Raw genomic sequence first — 25,986 nt, 5'->3', positions numbered from 1 at the left:
GCCCCACTGAAACAGAGCTGTCATCACCTCTCCTAACCCTAACCCTAACCCTAACCCTTTCAAATCATGGCATGCACTTCTGGCAGTTCACTTGCTCTCTTTGTTTTCCATATTTAGAAATAACCTGAGTTATCACTGTTTAACTGTCTCATATACAGTGGTTCAGTCATACGTGTTGTCATTTAAAATTTAAGTGGAATTTTTTAAACCTCTCTAATTCGAAATGACAGAGTAACAGGAAGTTGCAAAGATAATACAGAGAGGCCCTATGTACTCTTTGCCCAGTTTTCCCCAAAGGCTACATTTTACATAACTATAGTATACTCTCAGAACCAAGAAATTGACATCTGTCATGTGTGTGTGTATAGCAGTTTTGTGTCACAGTCAAGATACGGGACTATTCTGTAACCACTAAGAGCTCCCTCCTGCCACCCCTTTATAATCATACCCTATGTCACTAGTCCCCAGCACTCCCCCCAAGTTTGGTAATTTGATGGGATTCATAGAACTCCTGTTCTCCTGGTGATGTTTTATAGCCAGGTGAGTGGATACAAAACAGGACCAATAAAGGAAAACAGTGCACTGAGCAGAGTTTGGAGGATACCAGGCCTGAGTCTTCTCATGAGTCTTCTCCCAGTGGTGCATTTGATCCCCCAGCAACAAATTGTAGCAACGCGTGTGAGGTATTTTCTGTTAAGGAAACTCACTTATGCCTTGAATTTCAGGGTTTTTATTGAAGTTTGGTCACATAAGCACAAGTGCCTTCACAGTATGACCACAGTTAATGCAACTCCAGACCCCCCAGAATGAAAGCAGGTGTTCACCATACATCACACTATTTGCGCAGACTGTCTAAAGTGTGGTTCAAAGCTCCAAGCATACAAAACATAATGACACTCATGACATAAAGACATAAAGACTTCCATTCCCAGAAGCTGACCATGAGCCAGTACACAAGCAGGCCCTTCTGAGAATGTGCACGATTTTTGAGCAACTCAGGCCTGCTTGGTTAACTCTTTCCTTACCCCGCCTTGTTCAATATAGGTAGGATATAGAGAAATAATGCCAGCGTGGAGGTGAGAGTTGGGGATTTGGGGGAGGTACTACTTTAGATAGAGTAACCAGGGAAGGTCTTCCTGACAGTGCGATGTGAAAGCTAAGACCTACAGTAGGAGAGAATAATCACCATGTGAACAGCAGGGCACACAGCCCTGGGCAGCATTAGAACACATGTGCAAAGGCTCCCAAAAAGAGATGTGGAAAAGAGGCCTGTTAGTTTTCTGTTGTTGCCATAACAGATCGCCACAAATTTAGCAGCTTAAAACAATACCCATTTATTATCCCCAAATTCTGTAAAGCAGAAGTCCTGCCTGGCTCAGCTGGGTACTCGTACTCTGTTAAGGATCTCAAGAGGTCAAAATAAAGGAGTCAGCCAGCCTGGGCTCTTTTCTAGAGGCTGTGGGGAAAATCTGCTTCCAGACATACTCATGCTGGCAGAATTTAGTTCATTTTGGTTATAGGACTGAGGTCATTCTCAGCTTCTAGAAGCCACCCACATTCCTTGGCTTATAGTCGCTCCACCTTCAAAGCCAATATTGAATCTCCGTGACTTCCATCCTGCCCTCCTCTGTTGAGTTTTACAGGCATACCTTGCTTTATTGCACTTTGCTTTATTGAGCTTCACAGATACCACATTTTTTCACAAATTGAAGGTTTGTGTGGCAACCCTGCATTGAGCAAATCTGTCCGCGCCATTTTGCCAACAGCATTTGCTCACTTCCGTGTTTCTGTGTCACAAAATCTGGTAATTCTGGCAATATTTCGAACGTTTTCATTATTATTTGTTATGGTATCTATGATCAGTGATTACAATTCACTGAAACCTCAGATGGCAGTTCGCATTTTTTGGCAATAAAGCATTTTTTTTAGCAATAAAGCATTTTTAATTTTAATTTTTATTATTTTTTATGTTAAGAATTACTTTAAGTACATAAAATGCAGCAATTTTAAGTCTACAATTAAAATAACTATACGTCAGTAAAACTACCACTCAGATACTGAACATTTTACATATGAATGCCATGTTATTTACCACATAAAGCTTAAATCCTACAGTTTTATACTTTGTTATAGCTAAAACTCTGATAAAAACATTGCTCCTACTTCAATTTCTAGGACTTTGTTTCTTTGGTGTTTTTCACACTTCCTCTCCAATCCATAAAACTGGTATATTCTAATTTACCTGTAACCTTATCTCAGTGTCAAATTTGCATTTTTAATTTTTAGAATTGAACACTAAATGGACTACAGTATAGTGTAAACCTAACTTATACATGCACTGGGAAACCAAAAAATTTATTTGACTCACTTTATTGTGACATTTGCGTTATTGTGTGGTCTGGGCCTCAACCTGCAATATCTCCAAGATATGTTATTTTAAAAACAACTTTATTGAAGTATAATTCACATACCATGGAATTCACCCATTTAAAGTTTAAACAGTTCAGTGGCAACCATCATGACATCCAACTTGAGAACATTTTCATCCTCTCAAAAAGAAACCTCATACTCTTCAGCTGTCTCCTTTATTCCCACCCTCTCCCCCTTAGTCCTAAGCAACTGTAATCTATTTTCTGTCTCTGTAGATTTCCCCATACTGAACATTCATATGAAGGGGATTATATAATACGTGGCCTTTTATGACTGGATTCTTTCACTTAGCAAAACGTTTTCAAGGTTGATTGTGTTGTGACATGTATCAGTATTTAATTCCTTTTTATGGTCAAATACTCCATTGTATCGATATACTGCAATTTCTTTATCATTCATCCCCTTTTGGCTATTATGGATAATGTTTTAAACACTTGTGTACAAGTTTCTGTGTGGACATATGTTTTCATCTCTTGTGTGTGTGTGTATACACACACACACACACACACACACACATACCTTGGAGTGGAATTGCTGGGTCATATGGTAACTCTCTGTTTAATTGCTTGAGGAGCTGTCAGACTGTTTCCAAAAGCAACTGCACTGTTTTACATTCCAGGCAGCCCTATATGAGCGTTCTCAACATCCTTGCTAACACTTGTTATTATCTGACTTTTTTTTTTTCATCATAGCCATCCTACTGGATGTGAAGTAGTATCTCATTGTGGTTTCGATGTGCATTTCCCTGATTAGTGATGTTGAGCATCTTTTCACATGTTAGTTGGATATTTGTATATCTTCCTTGGAGAATTATCTATTCAAGTCCTTTGCTAATTTTTCATTAGATTATTTGTTTTTGTTGTTGTTGAGCTATAGGAATTCTTTATATATTCTGAATATTAATCCCTTAGCAGATACATGGCTTGCAAATATTTTCTCTCATTCCATACAGGTTGCCTTCTCACTCTGTGGGCTGTTTTCCATGCAGAACATTTTAGGTTTGATACAGTCACATTTGTCTGGTTTTCCTTTTGTGGCTTGTGCTGTTTTTGGTGTCATAGCCAAGAAACTATTATCAAATCCAATGTCATGAAGTTTTTTCCCTCTGGTTTCTTCTAGGTGTTTTATAGTTTCAAGTGTCACATTTAGGCCTTTAATCCAATATTAGTTCTTTCTTAAAGTGTTCTATGTATTATTGAGAGGGAAATAAGAAATGTTTTCTTTTGTATGACTGTGTCAAGAACTTGTTTGCTTTATTTTTTTTTTTTAAGATTTTTATTTTAAATAATCTCTGCACCCAGTGTGGGGTTCAAGCCCATAAACCCAAGATCAAGAGTTGCATGCTCTACTAATTGAGGCAGCCTTGTGTCCCAGGAACTTGCTGTATTTAAACTCTTTCCCTCCCTCACAGCCTTCCTTCCCTCCCTAATAGCTTGAAGATTATGGACTCCCTCATATTTTTGTTCTCAATTCCTGTGCTGATAGAAGAATGATAGTGCAACAACACTTTCTTGTTTATACTTGATTAGCAGAAAGAAGATGAGCCTGAAGTCTGAACGCCGTGGAATTCACGTGGATCAGTCGGAGCTCCTATGCAAGAAAGGATGTGGTTACTATGGCAACCCTGCTTGGCAGGGTTTCTGCTCCAAGTGCTGGAGGGAAGAGTACCACAAAGCCAGGCAGAAGCAGATTCAGGAGGATTGGGAACTGGCAGAGCGGTAAAAGGACTTACCTAGGGGTGGTTTAACAGCGATACAGTTAGAGATATAGCTCAGTCATTGTCAAAATCCATTTTTCTCCCCTGTTGTGAGCTATCAGCAAGTCAGCTTAGTATTAGAAGTGAATTTTTTCTCTTCTTCTTCTCAGTCAACATTTAATGAATAGCTTTCACTGATTTCTTCATTTTATCTTTGTCTTGTAATTATTTAACTATTTTGTGTTTAGAGTGTGTTAGACTGAGTTCTTTTAGATAGATAAAATAGACTTCTCAGAGAAGAAGAATGGAGATACACAGATTTCATGGTGAACATTAAATGCAGTAGTCTAGCTGATGTACCAAGCACATGGCTCTCATCAGGCATCATTTTTTTCATTCTTTTTTTTTTAATTTTTTTTTTTAAATATTTTTGTTTATTCTTGAGTCAGAGACAGAGTATGAGCAGGGGAAGGGCAGAGAGAGAGGGAGACACAGAATCTGAAGCAGGCTTCAGGCTCTGAGCTGTCAGCACAGAGCCCGATGCGGGGCTCAAACTCACAGACTGTGAGATCATGACCTGAGACGAAGTCGGACGCCCAACAGACTGAGCCACCCAGACGCCCCTCAGTTTTTTCATTCTTAAAATACATCCAGCATAGCTCCTGCCATGGTGATAAACACATAATAGTAAAAACTTTTTTGATTTGTATATAGAGCATGTGCATTTTGGAAATTTAACTGTTTCTTAAAAATGAGGTTTGTTGGGGCGCCTGGGTGGCGCAGTCGGTTAAGCGTCCGACTTCAGCCAGGTCACGATCTCGCGGTGCGTGAGTTCGAGCCCCGCGTCAGGCTCTGGGCTGATGGCTCAGAACCTGGAGCCTGTTTCCGATTCTGTGTCTCCCTCTCTCTCTGCCCCTCCCCCGTTCATGCTCTGTCTCTCTCTGTCCCAAAAATAAATAAACATTGAAAAAAAAAAATTAAAAAAAAAAATGAGGTTTGTTAGTCCAAAGTAGTTTATATTATCCAGAAATATGATTATGATAAAAACTAAAAGATGGAATGGCTGGTGAGTATAGAGATGAATAAAATGCCATGAATGATGTTAATCTCTTGCCAAAACATCCTAGAAACAGTAAAACTTCTCCATAAAAGAACGTCAGACTGAACTCTGACATCTTTTGCTAGTTTTTTAATACCTAATCATCCATATTTGTTGAGTGACTACTTTTCTAGCATCTGTGGTGAACTTGGAGAATTATAGTGCATACTCACTGCTTTCAGTAACTCTATGGTCCAAAAGAGAAAATATAGACATAGAACATTAAGTATGTGCTCAGATTTCCCACTGCACTCCTGAACATCTCAGTAGCTGATCCTGTTTCATGAAGAAAGCAGCTTTCTCCCCTCTCCACAGCAAAATGTACTCCTATCTTGATGCTGACTTCTATTTTGTCTCGGAGAGAGGTGTGTCCTTATTCCATTCTCAGACTAACACTTCTACCTATGACTTCATGGCTATTTTTTTCTGCTTCCGTTTATGACCTTGCTTGAGTCTTATTACAGCACTCCTTCTCAAATTTGAACAAGGATGAGAATCACTTATCAAAACAGGGATCACTGGACCTCATTTTGGAGTCTCTGACTTTAGTAGGGTGGGAGTGAGGTCTGGGAATTTGCATTTCTAGCAAGTTCCCAGGTGATGCTGCTGGGCTCAACATATAGAACCATTGTTCTATAGATAGCTCTTTAGATTTATTATAAATACCTCAAATACGTTGGACCTGGTCCAAGGTCAAATTTATTTCTTTTATTTACTCAATCCCAACATTTCCTCCTACCCTTCTTCTGTATCAGTTAATGACATCACTATTTTATTCAGTTAGCTAAAAAATATTGGGAGTCATTCTTTTTTTTTTTTTCAATATATGGAGTTTATTGTCAAATTGGTTTCCATACAACACTCAGTGCTCATCCCAAAAGGTGCCCTCCTCAATACCCATCACCCACCCTCCCCTCCCTCCCACCCCCCATCAACCCTCAGTTTGTTCTCAGTTTTTAAGAGTCTCTTAAGCTTTGGCTGTCTTCCACTCTAACCTCTTTTTTTTTTTTTTCCTTCCCCTCCCCCATGGGTTTCTGTTAAGTTTCTCAGGATCCACATAAGAGTGAAACCATATGGTATCTGTCTTTCTCTGTATGGCTTATTTCACTTAGCATCACACTCTCCAGTTCCATCCATGTTGCTATAAAGGGCCATATTTCATTCTTTCTCATTGCCACGTAGTACTCCATTGTGTATATAAACCACAATTTCTTTATCCATTCATCAGTTGATGGACATTTAGGCTCTTTCCATCATTTGGCTATTGTTGAGAGTGCTGCTATAAACATTGGGGTACAAGTGGCCCTATGCATCAGTATTCCTGTATCCCTTGGGTAAATTCCTAGCAGTGCTATTGCTGGGTCATAGGGTAGGTCTATTTTTAATTTTTTGAGGAACCTCCACACTGTTTTCCAGAGCGGCTGCACCAATTTGCATTCCCACCAACAGTGCAAGAGGGTTCCCGTTTCTTTGGGAGTCATTCTTAATTTCTCCTTTACACCACTTATGTGACCAATAAATAGAATTTATTCCAGCTCAAAGAAGTTTCTTGAATTTCATCCTTTCTTAGTTTCCAGATCTATATTTTCTCACTTAAATCTTTGTATAATATATTCTTAATTATTGCCCCTCAAGTTATCACATAGCAACCTGCATTATTTTTTTTAAAGTACAGATCTGATGATGGTCATTTATTGGATTTACAGTTTTTCTTGGTTCCCCACTACATGATAAAATCTAGGATTATAATGGGCTCAGTAGTCAAGGTTTCTTAACCACCTGGTCACACCGGTGACTACGCTGATCTTGATCTGCAAAGGAAACCATATGCCTTCACATTTGTAGTTCCCTCTTCCTGGAATGCCCTTTCACTCAGTGGAACCCTATTCACCTCTTAAGACCGGTGTAAATAGCACCACTGTAAAACCTTCTTTGTCTCCTCCAGCAGATTAAGTTGTTCTTTCCTATGTTCTCATAGCAATTAGGTTTTACTCTCTACTGTAGGAACTATCACATTATATACTTATCTTTTTCCTTTTCAACCTTGAGCTTGTTAGGGAAAAGGACTAGAGTTCCTTTTATGTAACCTTAGTATATTGTTAAATGAATATGATCTATGGAGAAGGTTCCTTTTGAAGTCTAGGAGTGTGTGGGATAGTTTCATTCAGGCACTTCAGACCTATTTGATATGTTTAGCCTCCATTTCTAAAAATTCAAGATCTCCCTGCAATTCATTGAGTAATAGCTTCAGATACAAGGAAAACTTGGAGGATGTCTGGCTCATTCTTAATCTCTCTTGAATTGCAGACTTCAGCGGGAGGAGGAAGAGGCCTTTGCCAGCAGTCAGAGCAGCCAGGGGGCCCAATCCCTCACATTTTCCAAGTTTGAAGAAAAAAAAACCAATGAGAAGACCCGCAAGGTTACCACAGTGAAGAAATTCTTCAGTGCTTCATCCAGGGTTGGATCAAAGAAGGGTAATTTTCCCTTTTCCTTCTGTGCTCAGATGAGATACAGAGTAGACCCACAGTGCATGTGGGCTCTGCTTTTTAATTTCTGTAAGTTGTTCAGTGGACATCAACCCATATTTGAAACCAAAATTGGGTTTAAGGGTCACACAATATATGAAACCAAAAATCTCTTTGGTTGGAGGACATTGTGTGTTAGAGAAACCTGTTTATTACTCTATAGGAGGAATGAAGAAAATTGAAATGGGTAGTTTTGTTTGTAAAATTTATTCCCATCCAAATGGCTATCTTTTTGGATGTTTTATTTTTTATGCCTTTAATTTTTGGATTCTGGCTTATTCTGCTTTGGGTAATATCCTTACTTAACCATATCTTGTCAGAACTGACTATTTCTAGGCTTAAATTCATCTAAGAAAGAGGTTTTCTGAGAGTTTGAGAGACAGCTTGCATCTTGAAGAAATATATAGAGAATATAAAGGAGAAGGTTTGCTTTAGGCGCTTGGAGGGGTGAAAGTAACCCATAGAAGGCATTTTCTGGTGCATGATTTGTATGTACATTATCTTTTTCATCCGCTTCTTAAAATGCTGTATACCCCGCAAAAGGATTGTTGCTAAAGTTACACATGTTCTACCAGTCAGCAGACAGGCTAGTTGAAGTAGCCTAACTGGAAGCAAGAAAGAATGTCTGTGGTCAGCTTTGTCTTTGAACCTTTATGTTGGTAATCAGAGTTATGCAGTAAATTTGAAATGGTGATGGAGACAAGACTGATGCTATCTGAAGAGATGTTCTCTTGGACAAACCCTGCCATCTGGGGTAATTGTCAGGAGGTTTTTTTGTCTGCCTAAAGGCAGGGAAATGAGTAATAATATCACACCTTAAGATCTTTGGGGCGCCTGGGTGGCGCAGTCGGTTAAGTGTCCGACTTCAGCCAGGTCACGATCTCACGGTCCGTGGGTTCGAGCCCCGCGTCGGGCTCTGGGCTGATGGCTCAGAGCCTGGAGCCTGTTTCCGATTCTGTGTCTCCCTCTCTCTCTGCCCCTCCCCCGTTCATGCTCTGTCTCTCTCTGTCCCAAAAATAAATAAACGTTGAAAAAAAAATTTTTTTTAAAAAGATCTTTGCTGGCCTTGAGTGCCTGGGTGGCTTAGTCGGTTAAGCCTCAGACTTTGGCTCAGGTCACAATCTCACAGTTCATGTGTTCGAGCCCCAGTCTGGGCTCTGCACTGACGGTGCGGAGCCTGCTTGGGATTCTCTTTCTCTCCCTCTCTGCCCCTTCTGTGCTGTCTCTGTCTCTCTCAAAATAAATAAATAAACTTAAAAAAAAAAAAAAAGAACTTTGCTTGTCTTTCAGATTTAATGGCGTTGTTTGTTTTATTAAAAGAAAAGGTTGCTGGGGTGCCTGGGTAGCTTAGTCGTTGAGCATCTGACTTTGGCTCAGGTCATCTCATGGTTAGTGAGTTCAAGCCCGCGTTGGGCTTTGTTCTCTTAGTGTGGAGCCTGCTTTGGATTCTCTGTCTCCCTCCCTCTCTGCCTCCCCCTGCCCCCAAAATAAAGAAACATTAAACATTTTTTTTAAAAAGAAGGAAAGGTTGCTTATTACCAAAAACACAGCACTTCTCTTTAATAAAAGCAAATCTTTAAATAGTCTTTCTGTTCACATGATTAATTTGAAATTGTTTCTTGGTCGGCTGTCACTATAGCAATTTTCTCTATTGTAATTAGAATGGGAATAATCAGGACCTATTAGAGATTAAATGAAGAACGTATTTGACTCATGCTTTATTTATTAGGAGGTAGTATAGTATGGTGGTTAAGAGCATAAACTTTGGAGTCACCCTTTTTTGCGTTTCAGCTTTGTGATTTACTAGCTGTTGTGACCTTGAGCAAGCTAATTTCTTTAAGCTCTGTCTATTCTGAGGGACAGTAATACCTATTATAGGCACGTCTTCAGAATTAAAGAAGCTGATCCAATTAAAAGAGTTCAGCACAGTGCCTGACACACTAAGTCTCCAATAAATGTTAGCTAGTTGAAAATACACATTGTTTGGGGCACCTGGGTGGTTCAGTCGGTTGAGCGGCTGACTTTGGCTCAGGTCATGATCTCACGGTTTGTGAGTTCGAGCCCTGTGTCAGGCTCTGTGCTGACAGCTCAGAGCCTGGAGCCTGCTTCACATTCTGTCTCCCTCTCTCTCTGCCCCTCCCCTCTCATTCTCTGTCTCTCTCTGTTTCAGAAATAAATAAACATTAAAAAAGAAAAAAAAATACACACTTTTTCTGATTGAGTAATCTCTACTAGTAAGGAGCTCAAGGGTATTGATCAAAACCATTCATTCCTATTTAGCTTAAATTTTGTTTTTTGCTTTGGGAAAGTCTCATTAACCTTATGAATTTATGATATAGAGTGAAATGGTAAACTATGACAGCAGATGAAATAGTAAAGAAGTTCTAAAGCCATTGGCTCTAACTGCCTCATTTTACAAATGACAGACAGTATGAAAGCCCATAAAATATTAGCCCAGCTTACTCAAGGTCCTGTAATATGTTGATATATGAGAACTCAAGTCTCCTGGTTCCATTTTTTTTCCCATTATATCCCTTGACCTCTAGTATATGTATGTGCATGTATATCTACATCTGTATGTATAGCTACGGATAGATATTTAATGAGGTTTCTGTTACTGAAGAACTTAATAGTCCTACACATTCAGTGACTCTCCTTGACACTTTAAAAAAAATTGTATCCTAAGAGTGTGTAAAATGTGCATTATTTTATGAAAGAAGATTTGTACTTTATTATTTTTTTTTAAGTTTATTTATTTTGCAAGAGAGAACACAAGTTGGGGAGGAACAGAGAGGGAGAGAGAGAATCTGCACTGAAAGTGCACAGCCCGATGAGGGGCTCGAACTCATGAACCGTGAGATCATGACCTGAGCCAAAATCAAGAGTTCAGACGCTTAGCCGACTGAGCCATCCAGGCACCCTGATGATTTGTACTTTAAAAGAAACAATCCCAAGTTATTTTATTTAAAAAAAATATTTAGCCAGTATACTTCTTAGCTTCTTTTCACATGATAGATTCTTACCTTAGATTTTTAATCTTTAGTTGTTTCTGGTCTGTAGAAAGCATATGGGGATAAAGACCTCAAAGTATTGAAAAAAGATTAATGTGTATGTATTACAAAAGAAGATCCTGTTTGATCTTCTGTTTCACAGACTGCTTACATAACTTTGCCAGATGAACTTTGCATTTCAGACTGATTATTTGGGCTTTGCATGTGGATAAGGTTAGCCTATTACTAAATGTGGTTTTAATTTATTGAGTCTCTACTAAAATAGACCTTTTGTGTTCTGTATTCTTTATTTCACTTCATTAATACACAATGCCTTTGCTCTTGATATTTTTCTTGCTTCCATTGGTGGCATGAAAGAAAGCTCTTAAACCAAGGAAGGTTGGTTGTAAACAGAACATAAATATAGCCTTCTAAGGAGTTTGAAGAATATTTAATATCCTGTTAAGAGTTGGGTTGCCCTTCAGAGAAAGTTAATGGAATAGCTTGACTGTAAAGACTCAGAAAGTTTATTTAGAGTTTTAAAATCTCTAAAGTAAGATTGAGTGAGCTATATTATAGCTTACACAATAAATCATAGTTGGTTGGCCAAGTTGAAATACTTGCTCACACATTTTAAAAGTCCTTTTTTTGGAGAGCTCAACTAGAGGTTGTTGCCCTGAGTAGAATCTTGTGCACGTCTTTCACAAACTAATCTAAAGGCAGTGCTCATAGGAAGAATATCTTTTCCATTTTTAGAACAGAAACATACCAATTTTTCCACCCAGACCTTAGATTCTAAATATTAATCTTCACTAAAGTGAACTTGAGGGTTCCTTGGAGAAAAGACTGATTCTGGAGCTGGAGCAGGGGGGCCGCCCAAAATTTGGGGACATGTAAAAGACCCAGCAGCCATCTTCTGTGGATTTCCACTGGTCAAATTTGAGTATTAAGTAAGGACAATAAATGGAGTATACCTGAATAAAGTAATCCACTAGTCCTTTCAACTAATAAAATAGATAAATGACTAAATAAAAGAGAAGAGATAACTCTTTTTTACCATAGAATGTTGACTAATAAATGTGGAAGGAGAGATGGAGATAAGAAATCACCATTTTGCAGTCATCATACTAAGAATTGATTCAGGCAGATTTCACCAGTGAATGTTAAATCTGAGGTGAGAGAAGTTTTCTGAGGAACAAATTATGAGCATAATCTCAAATTAAGTCCCACAGCTAATTTATTAATTACAAATAGAGAAATGGCAACTATGTAATGATGGGAAATGGACCTTATGTGCCTCCAGATATCCTTTGAGAAGAACATACCATGAATTATGTTAATACTTAAGCTGAAATTTATAACCTGAATCCAGTCATGAGGAAAGGAGAGAGAAACCCAAACTGAGGGGCATTCAATAAAATGACTTGCCTTTTTATTCTTTAAAATTGTCAATATTACAAAAACAAAGGAAGGCTGGGAGCCCTTAGAGGTTAAAGGGAGACTATGCGTGACCGCCAAACGAAGATGTGACCCTCCATTGGATCCTATGTAAGAAAAAAACCCACACACTTTTTTTTAGTAACTGTACTATAGTTGTGTAAAAGCATATCCTTGTTAGGAAACGCTCATATTAAGAGATAAAGAGCATGGGGGGTGGGAGGGAGGGGAGGGTGAGTGATGGGTATTGAAGAGGGCATCTTTTTGGATCAGCACTTGGTGTTGTATGGAAACCAATTTGACAATAAATTTCATATATTAAAAAAAAAGAGATACAGAGCATGCTATATACAATCCACCTGAAAATTTAGAAAAAATAATAGAGATGTAGCAAAAGGTTACAATTTCATGAATCTGAGTTAAAGGTATAAAGAAATTATTTGTAACAATCTGGCAGCTTTTCTGTAAATTTGAGGTTATTTCAAAATAAGTTAAAAATAAAACTATAATCCTCCAGCATTCAGTGCTGTCCCAAGATGTCCCAGATGCTAGTTAAATAGAAGCATAGTGTTGATTACATCATCTGAAAGATCACTAATAAATTGCTACTTTAATCATGAGGGCCTGTTTGGCACTTAGATGAAACTGAAGTAATGATTCCCCAAGTTGAATTTAGAACTGATTTTATAATCGTGCCTGTTTTCTGATTTTCATGATAAGGATTATTATGAGAAATTGTTTCCCCATTATCGCATATTTAGTGTCTTTTATTCTTTGGCACCAACTGGGTGTCCCAACAATTCAGTCCTTTTTCTGACACTACCCAGAGTCAGCACAAAACCCACAGGTTAAGGGCTCAGTTCCACAAGACTATCTCCACCCTAAGAGGCCAGCTGCAGCCCCCATGAGTTGGGCACCCATACTCCTGACCAGCCATCTAAAAGTTGGGGATTCCCACAGGCCTCTTCTCAGATTTGACAATTTGTTAGAATGACTCACAGAACTCAGGAAAACACTTCATTAATGCTTATGATGTATTACAAAGACTACAACACAGGGCTAGCCAAATGGAAGAGTTGCATAGGGCAGGGTATAGGGGAGCAGGCACCAAGCTGCCATGCCCTCTCTGGGTGTGCCATACAGCCAGCACCTCGTTGTGTTCACCAATGTGGAAACTCCCCAGACCTAATCCTTCAGGAATTTTTATGGCAACTTCATTTCATAGGCATGGTTGATTAAATCGTTGGCTGTTGGTGATCAAAAATGTCCATCCCCTCTGCATTTTGAAAGAAGTCAGGGGGTGGGTGGGACTGAAAGTTTCAAACCTCTAATCGCAGAGTTGGCTCCTCTGGTTCCTATAATATTCTGCTGAGTTGCCTCTATTGATTTTTTTTTTTTAATAATCTGAGAAACATGGGATTTTTCAGTAAAATTTTTAACATTGAGATATAAAATGTCTTTCGTCCTAGAAATGGTGTTAATCATCTTTACTACATGATCATGTCCTTTTTTGATAACTGGCATATTCAGATTGTCTTTACTCTTTCATACCTATTCTTCAAACAAATTTAGTGAAGATTTTGCTTTTACAGTTTACTTTATATATCAAAGACTTAACTGGATTTAGTGTGATCTGCCTTTGCAGGCAGCTTTATGTAGTAGATACTGAATTGCTACTCAATGATTTGCTTAAAAAGGAATAGACACTGTAATAATAGTAGGGACGTTATAGTGTGGTTGTAAAGAACCTGGGCTTGGAAATTAAGCAGATCTGGCCTCAGATTTCAGCTTTTCCTCTACTTGTGTGACTTGAGGCATATAAGTGACTTAACTTCTCTAACCTCAGTGTGTATGTGGCTTAAAATGGTAGATATTATTATTTCATATGGTTTCAGGAATCTAAATTTTTAAGGACTAATGAGAATATATAGTAAAGCACAGTGTCTGCAATATGGAAAATTCTTGAAAGAGCTGTAAATATCGCCAATATAATTCAAAAGCATATGTTATTCTGCTAGGAAGACTTTTTTTTATTATTGTTTTTAGTTTTTATTTAAACTCCAGTTAGATAACATACAGTACAATAATATTGGTTTCCGATGTACAATATAGTGATTCAATACTCCCATACAACACCTGGTGCTCATCACGACAAGTGCACTTCTTAATCCCATCACCTATTTAACCCATCCCATCCCCCACATCCCCCCTGCTAACCATTAGTGTGTCCTCTATAATTAAGAGTCTGTTTCTTGGTTTGCCTCTCTCTCTCTCTTTTTTCCCTTTGCTCATTTGTTTTGTTTTTTAAATTCCACATATGAATAAAATCGTATGGTATTTTCTTTCCCTGACTGACTTATTTTACTTAGCATGATATTCTCTAGCTCCATCTTTGTCATTGTAGATGGCAAGATTTCATTCTGTTTTGTGGCTGTGTAATATTCCATTGTGTGTATGTATGTATATATGTATATGTGTGTGTGTATCTTTTTTATCCATTCATCAGTTGATGGAGACTTGGCCTGTTTCCATAATTTAGCTATTGTAGATAATGCTGCTATAAAAATTAGGATGCATGTATCCCTTTGAATTAGTATTTTTGTATTCTTTGGGTAAATACCTAGTAATGTAATTGTTGGATTGTAGGATAGTTAAGTTTTTCAGGAACCTTGCTAGGAAGACATACATTCATTCATTTATTTATGTATGTACGTATGTATGTATGAGAGAGTACACACGCAGGGGAGGGGTAGAGAGAGGGGAGAGAGAATCCCAATCAGGCTCCACACTGTCAGTGCAGACCCCACCACGGAGCCCTTTCGCGTGAACCATGAGATCACGACCTGAATCGAAATCAAGAATGGGTCACTTGACCAACTGAGCCACCCAGGTGGCTCCAGTTAATGATCTTTTAAAGAAATTTTACTTTAATGAGAAATTGTTTTTTGATATTTGCCATTGCTGATGTTCTTTGTTCCTCCTGGCTGTTTGGAAGTGAATTATTCCCAGTCGTGTGTGCTCTGGGGATTGTTCTGCCTGTTTCTTTATGCAGTCTTGAGTACTTTCTCACATATACATGCAGTACTCCCTCAAAGACTCACAGGAATCCCTCTGCAGTTACCTGGAATTTTTTCTCTGCAGCCCCATCCTCTCTGTATTTTGCCATGCAATTTCTAGCGACTTTGGCCTCCCTCAGCTCTAAATGCTGTTTCCCAAATTCAGCAGGTCTGCTAGGCTCTGTTTGAGTTGCCATGGCCTAAAAACTCTCTGTGCAGCGAGCTGGGGTACTTGTAAGACTTACCATATTTGTCTGCTTCTCTCAGGGGTTACCCTCCCATCCACCTGTTGTCCAGTGTCTGAAAAGCATTATTTCGTGTATTTTGTCTGATTTTCTAGTTGTTAAGGGAGTAGGGTGAACCCAACCCCTGTTATCCCATCATGACCAGAAGTGGAATTATCAGATTGAGTGAAGGATTAAGCTAAGTGTTAAAGAACTTTTTATTGCTTTTTTCTTTTTAAAGTTTTTATTTATTTATTTTGAGAGAGAGCACACATGTGCATGCGGGGGAGGGGCAGAGAGAGAGAGGGGGAGAGAGAATCCCAAGCAGGCATCACACTGACAGCGCAGAGCCCAATTCAGGGCTCGAACTCATGAACCATGAGATCATGCCCTGAGTCGAAACCAAGAGTCAGGTGCTTAACCTACTGAGACACCCAGGCACTCCTTAAAGAATTTTTTCTAATCATACAGACTGTTGAATACACCTTTTGGTATTCCATATTGGTAAAAATGTTTAGAAAGGGTGCTTCCAGTTTTTGTTCTAAGTTAGATTGTACCTGATTAATTTATTTGCTTAAAAAAAAAAAAAGTAGTACATTCAAATGGCTACAAAATAAAAGGTGTATGGTCCCTCACCCATCTAGTTCCCAGCCATCACCACCATTGTTCTCCCGTATTCAGACAACCTTTGTCATTGGTTTCTTGTGTATCCTTAGGTGCTTTTCTTCATTTCTGAACACATATATTTTTATATATACTCTGTTCTGTATTCTTATTCACATACTGTCGTTTTTTGTTTTTTGTTTTCACTTTAGCAATATGTTTTGAGAACTCTTTTTTTTTTAGTACATAAAAAGTACTTTATTTTAAAACTACATAGTATTCCCTTTTATGGATTAAACCACAATTTATTTAGTTACTTAGTGGTGTGCATTGTGCCATTTTTAGTCTTGCTGTTATAAGTAGTCCTAAAATGAATACCCTTGTATATATTTCATTTTGTACATGTGTGGTTATATCAGAAAATTTCTGAGAAATGGAATTATTGGGTCATAGGATAAATGTATTTTTAATTTTGATGATTATTGCCAAATTGCATTTCATTGCAGTTGTATCATTTTACATTCCCACCTCCACAGATGAGAATGCCTTTTTACCCCATACCCTCATCAACATCAGATTTGTGTCTGTTTGTTAATTTTTAAAATGGCATCTCATAGTAGTTTCGATTTGCATATTTGTTACGAGTGAGACTGAGCATGTTTCCTTTGTTTAAAATACATTTAGGTTTCCTTTCTGTGCAATGTTAGGATTTCTTACCTTTTCCTGTTGAACTGTTATTTTTCTTTCTTCTTTATAGGAGTTACTTTACATTAGGGAGAGTAGCCCTTTGTCTGTGATAAAGCTTACAAGCATTTTTTCCATCTGTTGGTTGACTTTTGACTGATAGTATTTTTACCCATAGATATAGTGGGGTTTTTGTGTGCTTTTTTTTTTTTATTTTATTTTAATGTGATTTTAGGGCTTCTATAGTTCGAATCATAATTAGGAAGCACCTGATAATCTGAAAGATATGCAAATACTTGATTTGAAAAGATAACTATAATGTGCAACTTTGTTCTGTTAACTACTTAATAGTACTGTTGGGAGGAGAAAGGGTGTTTTCACCCTTACTTTGAACACAAGTCAAACAATTTAAGTACCTCATTGGTTTGATCACCAGCTATGTGATAATAAAAGAGAGGTAGAATCTTTACTTCACCATAGTTAATAGTATATTCTTTTAGGTAGTCTACATGTGTTTGTCTCACTTGAATAATCCAGTCTTCTATTATCTGAAAACTTTACTGCAACTTCTTTATTGAAATATATCTCAGGTACTAAGGTTCAAAACATAAGATGATAGGAAGTTACTCTGAGTAAGCAGGTAATAAGTTGATTTCAGTATCTTCAGAAGATACTTTCTCTTCCTAATGATCTTTCTTTTTATGTATAAAAGGGAACTGTGGGGATATGAGTAATTTAATTCCTTACAGTTATTAGATTAGCAGTTGAATATCAGGAGGCTAGAATGTGATCAGAGAGCGCCTATTGTATTGTAGCACTGTTATCTTTATTCTTTTTTTTTTTTTTTAATTTTTTTTTTTTTCAACGTTTATTTATTTTTGGGACAGAGAGAGACAGAGCATGAACGGGGGAGGGGCAGAGAGAGAGGGAGACACAGAATCGGAAACAGGCTCCAGGCTCTGAGCCATCAGCCCAGAGCCTGACGCGGGGCTCGAACTCACAGACTGCGAGATCGTGACCTGGCTGAAGTCGGACGCTTAACCGACTGCGCCACCCAGGCGCCCCTGTTATCTTTATTCTTTAAAGGTCCCATTTGAAGAGGGGAAAGAGGTGTGTGGCCACTGATTAGACAGTGTTTTACTTACTTTGCTTACCTCTTTGCTGTTTGCTCTGTCATGATTGCTATGTTGGATGCGTTCTTGCACTTAGAGCAGTATGACTTGAAAAATTTTTTTGAAAACTGGATTATGGGTCAGTAATTGTTAGTCTCCACATAAATAAATGAGTCTTTGCCTTTTTGAGAAGTAGAATGGATTTGGAAGAGTTGTCTCACATCTTATAAGTCACCTAACATTTTTGTGCTTCTCCTGATTGTTATTTTGCTTATTGACTAGTTTTGTAAATTCATGCAGTCTTTGAGAAAGTTGTTCAAGATGTGCTGCCATTTCAGTATTTATAATTAAGTATATGCGTCAAAGTATGATATATTTTGGCTAAAAAAATATTAGTAGAGCAACTTTTATTTGAATGGGAATATCTTTTAGATCGTGTAGTTTTATCTGCTTGTACTTCCTTGTCATAAAACAGATTGAGCTTACTTTAAGTGGTCCAAATATTTAAACAGAATTTAAATTCAAGTTTAACTTTGATTAAGCATAATTTAAATAATCAAGTTACATAGTTCAAGTAATTCCATGCATGGATCTTCTATGTAATGAAACTTACTATGTTTAATTTTCCCAGCAGAAATTCAGGAAGCAAAAGCTCCCAGTCCTTCCATAAACCGGCAAACCAGCATTGAAACGGATAGAGTGTCTAAAGAGTTCATAGAATTTCTCAAGACCTTCCACAAGACAGGCCAAGAAATCTATAAGCAGACCAAGCTGTTTTTGGAAGCAATGCATTACAAAAGGGTAGGTTGAGAGTAACCACTTAGAAACATAGAGTTTTGGTTTTAGGAAAGGTCTTAGAGATAATCTAGTATAACTTTGTCATTTTACACCTGGGAAAATCAGGATCCAGAGATGTTAAGTTACTTACCTAAGAGATGTCACTGAACCAAGTTAAAACCCAACTCCCAGGCTAGTACTTTTCCACTGCAACTCAGTGGTATTTGGGTCATCTTTGCATGGGAAGTCTGACATCGAAGCCACTTGTATTGTGTACTTTAGTAATAAGCCTTCCTAAATTGTCACCTTGTATGTAGTTTAAACCGCTAAGGGAACATAGTAGACCTTGAACTCTAAGTAGCAGTAGTTAGGCCAATAGCGTTCATTTTAGGGTTTTCTGTTTTTGTTTTGTATTTTGTTATAAAATACCTCTCCTTGATCAGGTGGGAGAAGGGAAAGCCAGAATTTAGATGTTGAAAGGGACCTTAGCAACTATCCAGTTTCAGTCCCTTTTGTTTTATAGATGAGGAAGGTGGGAGCCTGAGAGGATGAGTGACTTGTCAAGGTTACACAGTTATATTTTGCCAGTGTCAGAACTAGAACTTGTGCCTTCCACAGGTGTCTCTTTAACCTGCAATTTCTAAACTGTAATCTCAATTGCAGTAATTTTTTTTTTTTACGTTTATTTATTTTTGAGACAGAGAGAGACAGAGCATGAACGGGGGAGGGTCAGAGAGAGAGGGAGACACAGAATCGAAAGCAGGCTCCAGGCTCTGAGCCATCAGCCCAGAGCCCGATGTGGGGCTTGAACTCACGGACCATGAGATCGTGACCTGAGCTGAAGTCGGACGCTTAACCGACTGAGCCACCCAGGTGCCCCTCAATTGTAGTAATTTATAAGACTGCTTGTAAAGGGACTCATTTCTGTAAACAACGATCAATTATTTGTAACATTCTTCACCCATTAAACTCAGAATTAGCTCTAAAAGTCCCTTCTGGAAAGTGAGGAAGTCTTAGGAAAAGAGAGTAAGAAAAGCAGCAAGGTGATTAACTGCTTAGCTGTATTTCAGCTGTGGTCACTATCACTAGGCTAATAAGCAAACAGCTTCTGCCAAAATACTTTTTAAATATTGAATTCAGTTAATAAGGAAGAAAAGAAGCTTTCTCTCTTGTTTTTTGGTGTGCAGTTATACTGAGAATAAGCAGTCCTGTTTTCTCCTCAAAGTATTTGTAAGCAGGGGTGCCTGGGTGGCTCAGTTGGTTAAGCATCCGACTTCAGCTCAGGTCATGATCTCATGGTACATGAGTTCGAGCCCCGCGTTGGGCTCTGTGCTGTCAGTTCAGAGCCTGGAGCGTCTTCGGATTCTGTGTCTCGCTCTCTCTCTGCCCCTCCCCCACTCACTCTCTGTCTCTATCAAAAAATGAATAAACAGTAAGAAAAAAATTTAAAGCATTTGTAAGCAGATAGTAACATTTAAAGAAAGCATATATCATTGATGGGTTTTTTTATCTTGTTTTGTTTTTGTAACATTTATTTATTTTTGAGAGAGTGTGAGTTGGGGAGGGTCAGAGAGAGAGGGAGACAAAATCTGAAGCAGGCTCCAGGCTCTGAGCTGTCAGCATAGGACTGGATGCGGGGCTCAAACCATAACATCGTGACCTGAGCCGAAGTTGAAGCTCAACCGACTGAGCTTCACCCAGTCGCCCATAATCATTGATGTTTTAAGTTAGAAGCAGTGATAGACTTCCTTAGTATGGAATCTTCAGAGGTCATGTGGTATACAACTTTCATTTTTTTTTAATATATAATTTATTGTCAAATTAGTTTCCATACAACACCCAGTGCTCATCCCAATAGGTGCCCTCCTCAATGCCCATCACCCACTTTCCCCTCTCCCCCACCCCCATCAACCCTCAGTTTGTTCTCAGTATTTAAGACAACTTTCATTTTTTTAGCCATAAATAAAAACTAAGCCTTTGTAGTTATTTATTCTTTTTTTCAAAATTTTTTCTAGTGTTTATTTATTTTTAAGAGAAGGAGATGATGTGAGTTGGGGAGGGGCAGAGAGAGAGAGAGACAGACAGAATCTGAAGCAGGCTCCAGCCTCCGAGCTGTCAGCACAGAACCCAGGGTGGGGCTTGAACTTGGGAATGGCAAGATCATGACCTAGGCCGAAGTTGGACACTTAACTGACTGAGCCACACAGGCACCCCTGTAGTTATTTTTTCTTTAGTCCATACAGAATGTTTACAGGATATTCATACGCCTAGAGACTACAGTACATATAGCATATATACTGTGTAATGCTATATTTTAGAAAAACAATAAGCTTATTTGATCAGCTCATCAGAACTGATTTGTTCATTTTTCTTTTGCTCAGAACTGTAACGTGCCCTTGTTCTGTAATAATTTAGTTGACTTTTAAACCAGTATACTAAAGTAAAACAGTAATTAACTGGGGCAGAATACCATCATGCCTAACTGTTTTCAAGGCATCACTAACCCATATCTGAGAACTGAATGCGGCCTCAGATTCCTTCCATTTGAAGAGCCATTGTGCAACAGTTTTCTATTTCTACACCAGCACTAAGTGTTCTGTGGCTAAGTGTCCAAGTCTTAGGCAAGTATGTGCCACAATACCTGGCACATACCTGAAATTGAACAGATATTTGTTAAACTGAAATGTCCAGTGCTTCTCCAGGAAGCCCTTTTGCCTTTGGCTCCAAGTTAAATGTCCTTTTAAATAAATAAAACAGTTTTTATACCAGAATGAACCAATCTTACCTAATAGGCTTCAAATCACTTAATCATATAAATTTCTTGAGAGAATCTGATTGAGTGCAGTTGGGGATAGTTGCTGAGGTAATGAAGTGTGTGAAAGGTGTCCTCTGTACTCAGGTAACCAAAACTCAAAATCTTAACTTAGGCTTAGACTTAAGGCTCAAAAAACTTAATTTAATGTTAGTATCACCAAGTAGACTTTCTAAGTCATCTTATTCTAGTGACCTATACAGTATGAAAACTCATTTCCTATATGTTTGAACCCACCCTGTTGACGTTGCCATTAACTGGTGATTCTTTCTTCTGTGCCCCACAGTAGCAGTCTTCCCCAAATCTCTGAGGTCCAGAACAATGGACCGCTCTTGCCGACATCTTTTTCTACTGCATTCCTGTTTTCTCCAATCTGAGTGTATGTCAGTGGTGAGCAGCCTTTTCCATATCTGGCTCAAGTCTAGAAAATTAAATATTTACAGAATTGCATTAAAAAGGTTGGGTTTATTTTCAGCCATTTTATCTTTATCACAAAACACCTCATCTGCACTCAGAATTTTTTTTTTCTTTTTTCAATTTCCTCATCCCGAAAGGATGTCTCTTTGGGATGAAATTTCATTCAATCCTTACATAATTCATACACACTGCAGTAATACAATGTAATGCTTTACTGTTCAACAAATATTGTTGGTTCCTCAGACTCTTCTGAAGGTGGTTTATTTTGTCATTTTTTCTGTTTGGTTAATCTTATTAGCTACTTAAAATATATCTTATATTCCTTTTCATGTTATTTAGAATAAGAGGTATTTTTATTGCAAACAAAATAGGCAGCTACATCATTAACACAAAATCCATTTATATTTATGTTGTCATCAGCCACTTTTCTCTTCTTAGAAGTCATCATAGCAAGAATTTAAATTTTACTAAGAAAATGACTGATGGGGGACTGGCATATACAGAAGAAGCTAAGAAGAATTTATAAGGTTTAGTGTTTTAAACTTCTTGTCATTACAAAAATAACTAGAATTTAAGAATCTCACTGTAAGAGCCAAGCTTCAGATAGGTCTAAGAGTGGCCATGGATTCTGGATGTATAGGGTCACCAATCAAATGAAGGATGTATGGGTTTCTTTTTGTCATTTGGACAAAGCCTTTTTATGTGGCCAGGGTAATTTTAAAGTATTATATAGAGCCAACTTTCAATATTAACCTTTCCATCATAACTAGAAAACCCTATTTTCTAACTTAGTAAGATCCCTTCCTTGGTGAAGTTTTTTTTTTCTCATAAGTTTATTTATATGAAAACATTTTCAAAACACAAAACAGACTGCAGTTAAATCAAGAAGTTTCTTTTGCTGCCCAAAATGTTTAAATCCTGCCATTTTTAATTATTAATAAATCACTCAGAAGCACTCTCCCCTATTCTGAAAGTGGAGCCTGCTCTATTTTTAAAAGTGGAGCTTATTATACCCTCTACTTCCTTAAAATACATACCTTTTAATTTATTAGATATTGAATTAAAGCTTTTTGATAAGTGAATTTTGTGGATTTCTCGATGCATTATTTTTTTGAGAGGGAGAGAGAAAATCCCAAGCAGGCTCCATACCCAGCATGGACCCCCATGCAGAGCTTGATCTCATGACCACAAGACCACAACCTGAGCCGAAATCAAGACTCAGCGCTTAACTGACTGAGCCACCCAGGTGCCCCTCAATGCAATTTTAAAAACAAGATTCCTTTATTAGCAGTCATTCAAATATTCTTTTTCCTTACTAAAGAAGCAGTCAAGCACAAACGTAAGACCTTTTGTTACTTTCGTCATTCTTTTCCCAAGCATTCATTCTATAAAATTCTGATATTGGTTATATTATATAAACTTAAAATTTTTCCCATGTCAACTCTCTTGAAAAACTATTTTTCTAAACCTGAATGAGGAGAAAAAAATTACAGTTTACAACATAGCTGTATCTTCATTTATCTTCTCTTTCCAAGAATAAATAGAAAGCTAGGTGTCCTCCTATACCTTAAAATGACTTCACTATTCTAGGGGTGCCTGGGTGGCTCAGTTGGTTAAGCATCCAACTCTAGATTTTGGCTCAGGTCATGATCTTGCAGTTTGTGAATTCAAGCCCCATGTCAGGCTCTGTGCTGGCGGCATAGCGCCTGCTTGGGATTTTCTCTCTCCCTCTCTCTCTTTGCCCCTACCCCACTCACATTCTCTCTCTCTCTCTCTCTTTCTCTCTCTCCCTCCTTCCCATCCTCCCTCCCTCCCTCTCCCCCTGCCTCTCTCTCTCAAAATAAATAAACATTATAAACAAATGAATAAACTTTATAAATAAACTTTTTTTAACGTTTATTTATTTTGAGAGAGAGAGAGAGGCAGGGGGAGAGGGAGTGGGCTCCATGCTGTGAGCACAGAACCCAATGTGGGGCTCGATCCTATGAACCACAAGATTATGACCTGAGCCAAAGTCGGACACTTAACTTACTGAGCCACCCAGGTGCCCCTAAATAAATAAACTTTTAAAAATAATTTCACTATTCTAAACCATATGTGTGTGCAAGGAGTAGTTTGACCTGCTGTGTATTTACTGTTAGGAGAGCAGAGGTTTGTATCCAAGGCAAAGAAATTTTAATTAACAAAATAGGCTTTAATCATAATAAGAAAATTGGGGAGCTGGGCTAGGGGAGAAACCCAGGACTCAATTTTAAAGTTAGTTGAGAAGTGAGGTGACAAGACAGTGGGAAAGCATCTGAGCTGATAGAATCTGTAAGTTGTAAGAACTGAAAATAGATAAAAGGTTGAATTGATAATTATGTTGAAAGTGATGAGTGAATAAAATAAGAATATATCATAGAAGAATACAGTGATATGTATGAGAAAACTTAAGACCTTATCAAGGGGAACCGTGATGGCTCAGTGGGTGAGGCTGGCTCCCAGCTTTGGCATCGTCTCTAGGCCCTCTCCTGTTGTGCACAGCTGCAAAACAAAAGAACAGTGCCCAGAATAGAAGAGGACACGGGTCAAAATGGAACGGAAGAGAGGTATTTCCTCTACAGAGAGGATAGTCATGGAAAAGAGAGTGATTAGAAGAGCAACTAAAAGAGTGTACGGAAGAATAAAAGCAAGATTTGGCAGATACAGAGAACTTTTTGCCAAGGAGCCAAAAGTGGTGGAGGAGGCATAATTATATGGTATTTAGGAATTCTGCGAGGACTTGCTAGAGGTTGTAGGCATTTTAGAGAAAGCAACACAATGTGTGTTCCAAGAGAAAAAAATTAAAGATGATAATCCTATAAAACCTATAGAAGAGCCCCATAATGACAGAAATCCACATCCAGAAGGTGTTCAAAAATCATGGCTTACTCAAATTAAACCAGTTGTAGCTCAAACTGAGCCAAGTTTGACCCTACAGATGTGAGGCTTTGTTCTGCATTCTTGTTGAGGGGAAAGAGCTGGGTACAGCAGTGCTAGTTAACAAGGTGAGGTACAAGCTGATGGCCCACACCAGGACCTACCTTGGTGGGCATGGTGAAAGGAGCTTAGCTGCCTCTAACTAGCTGCTATAACTCTTGAGAGGCTGATTCGTCTTTTCTCACCCATGAGTACTTTTGACCTTTCCCCAAACTTTGTTGGAAAAACCCAAGTGGCTAAGCACACAATTAAATTAATGAACTCTAATTCAGGAGTCTGTTCACTGATTTTTAGGATTCCATGTTGCGTAGTTTCACATACTTAGAGAAGAAGCCACTTGGACACTGCTAGTCCTCTAGAGTATCATGAATGATGGTATGTTTGCTGAAATTCTGGTGACATCAGAGTATCTTAAATGAATACAGTGTCTTCTAGAATCCTGTGGGGTTACTTGGCCATGCCTCGCTGCACTGTGGTTCTTTCGCATCTCACTGTGTAAATGAAAGGCAAGAGTATAAACATTTTTCTTGCTAAAAAAATTTAACGCTAGGGGCGCCTGGATGGCTTGGTCGGTTAAGCGTCCGACTTCGGCTCAGGTCACGATCTCACAGTCCGTGAGTTCGAGCCCCGCGTCGGGCTCTGTGCAGACAGCTCAGAGCCTGGAGCCTGTTTCAGATTCTGTGTCTCCCTCTCTCTCTGCCCCTCCCCTGTTCATGCTCTGTCTCTCTCTGTCTCAAAAATAAATAAAACGTTAAAAAAAAAAAATTTAACGCTAACCTTTGTGAAGAACATATGTGAGCTCATTTGTAATTACTAACTAACCAGGTGCTAAAAATGATCAACTACTGGCTTTACCTTAGAGATGTGAAATGAACATAATGTACCTTAACAATTCTCACCATCTTTATTTTGGCAGTAATTGAATTTGACAAAAACCAATTACTTTTGCTCTGTTTTGTTCATCTAAATGTAGAAATGTTTAAATCTGTGTTCAACTAGCTACTAGTGACCTCAGGGTATATTCCCTAGTAAGATGGACTATCTCAAACTATGAGAACCACATGCTTGGTCTACTTTAAATGTTAATGTTTAATTTTAAATTTTTATTTAAGAGGATTGAAGCACCAATGTGTTTATTTTCTTAAAAAAATTATTGAAGGCAACAG

The 25,986-nt window shown here is 38.3% G+C and overlaps 1 protein-coding gene and 1 pseudogene across 4 annotated transcripts in view; both read left to right on the top strand.

Moving 5' to 3' along the window:
* RABGEF1 (RAB guanine nucleotide exchange factor 1) overlaps positions 1–25,986 on the top strand; it is a 62,558-nt gene that overhangs the window by 15,811 nt on the left and 20,761 nt on the right. For 2 of the 4 annotated variants that reach the window (XM_047089142.1, XM_047089141.1), the window contains exons 2-4: positions 3,960–4,148; positions 7,533–7,699; positions 18,488–18,657. In XM_047089142.1, the coding sequence (XP_046945098.1) occupies positions 3,970–4,148; positions 7,533–7,699; positions 18,488–18,657 (516 nt within the window). In that variant the 5' untranslated portion in view covers positions 3,960–3,969. The remainder of the gene's footprint in view (positions 1–3,959; positions 4,149–7,532; positions 7,700–18,487; positions 18,658–25,986) is intronic. The other 2 variants (XM_047089143.1, XM_047089140.1) reach the window with 2 other exon arrangements.
* Positions 22,484–25,368, top strand: LOC124519206 (grpE protein homolog 1, mitochondrial-like; annotated as a pseudogene).

Source organism: Lynx rufus, unplaced genomic scaffold, assembly GCF_022079265.1.
Source record: "Lynx rufus isolate CCGP_SWC_20201006 ecotype Redwood Valley unplaced genomic scaffold, mLynRuf1.p SCAF_27, whole genome shotgun sequence".
Classification (NCBI taxonomy): domain Eukaryota; kingdom Metazoa; phylum Chordata; class Mammalia; order Carnivora; family Felidae; genus Lynx; species Lynx rufus.
This window is presented reverse-complemented; position numbering and strand designations above follow the sequence as displayed.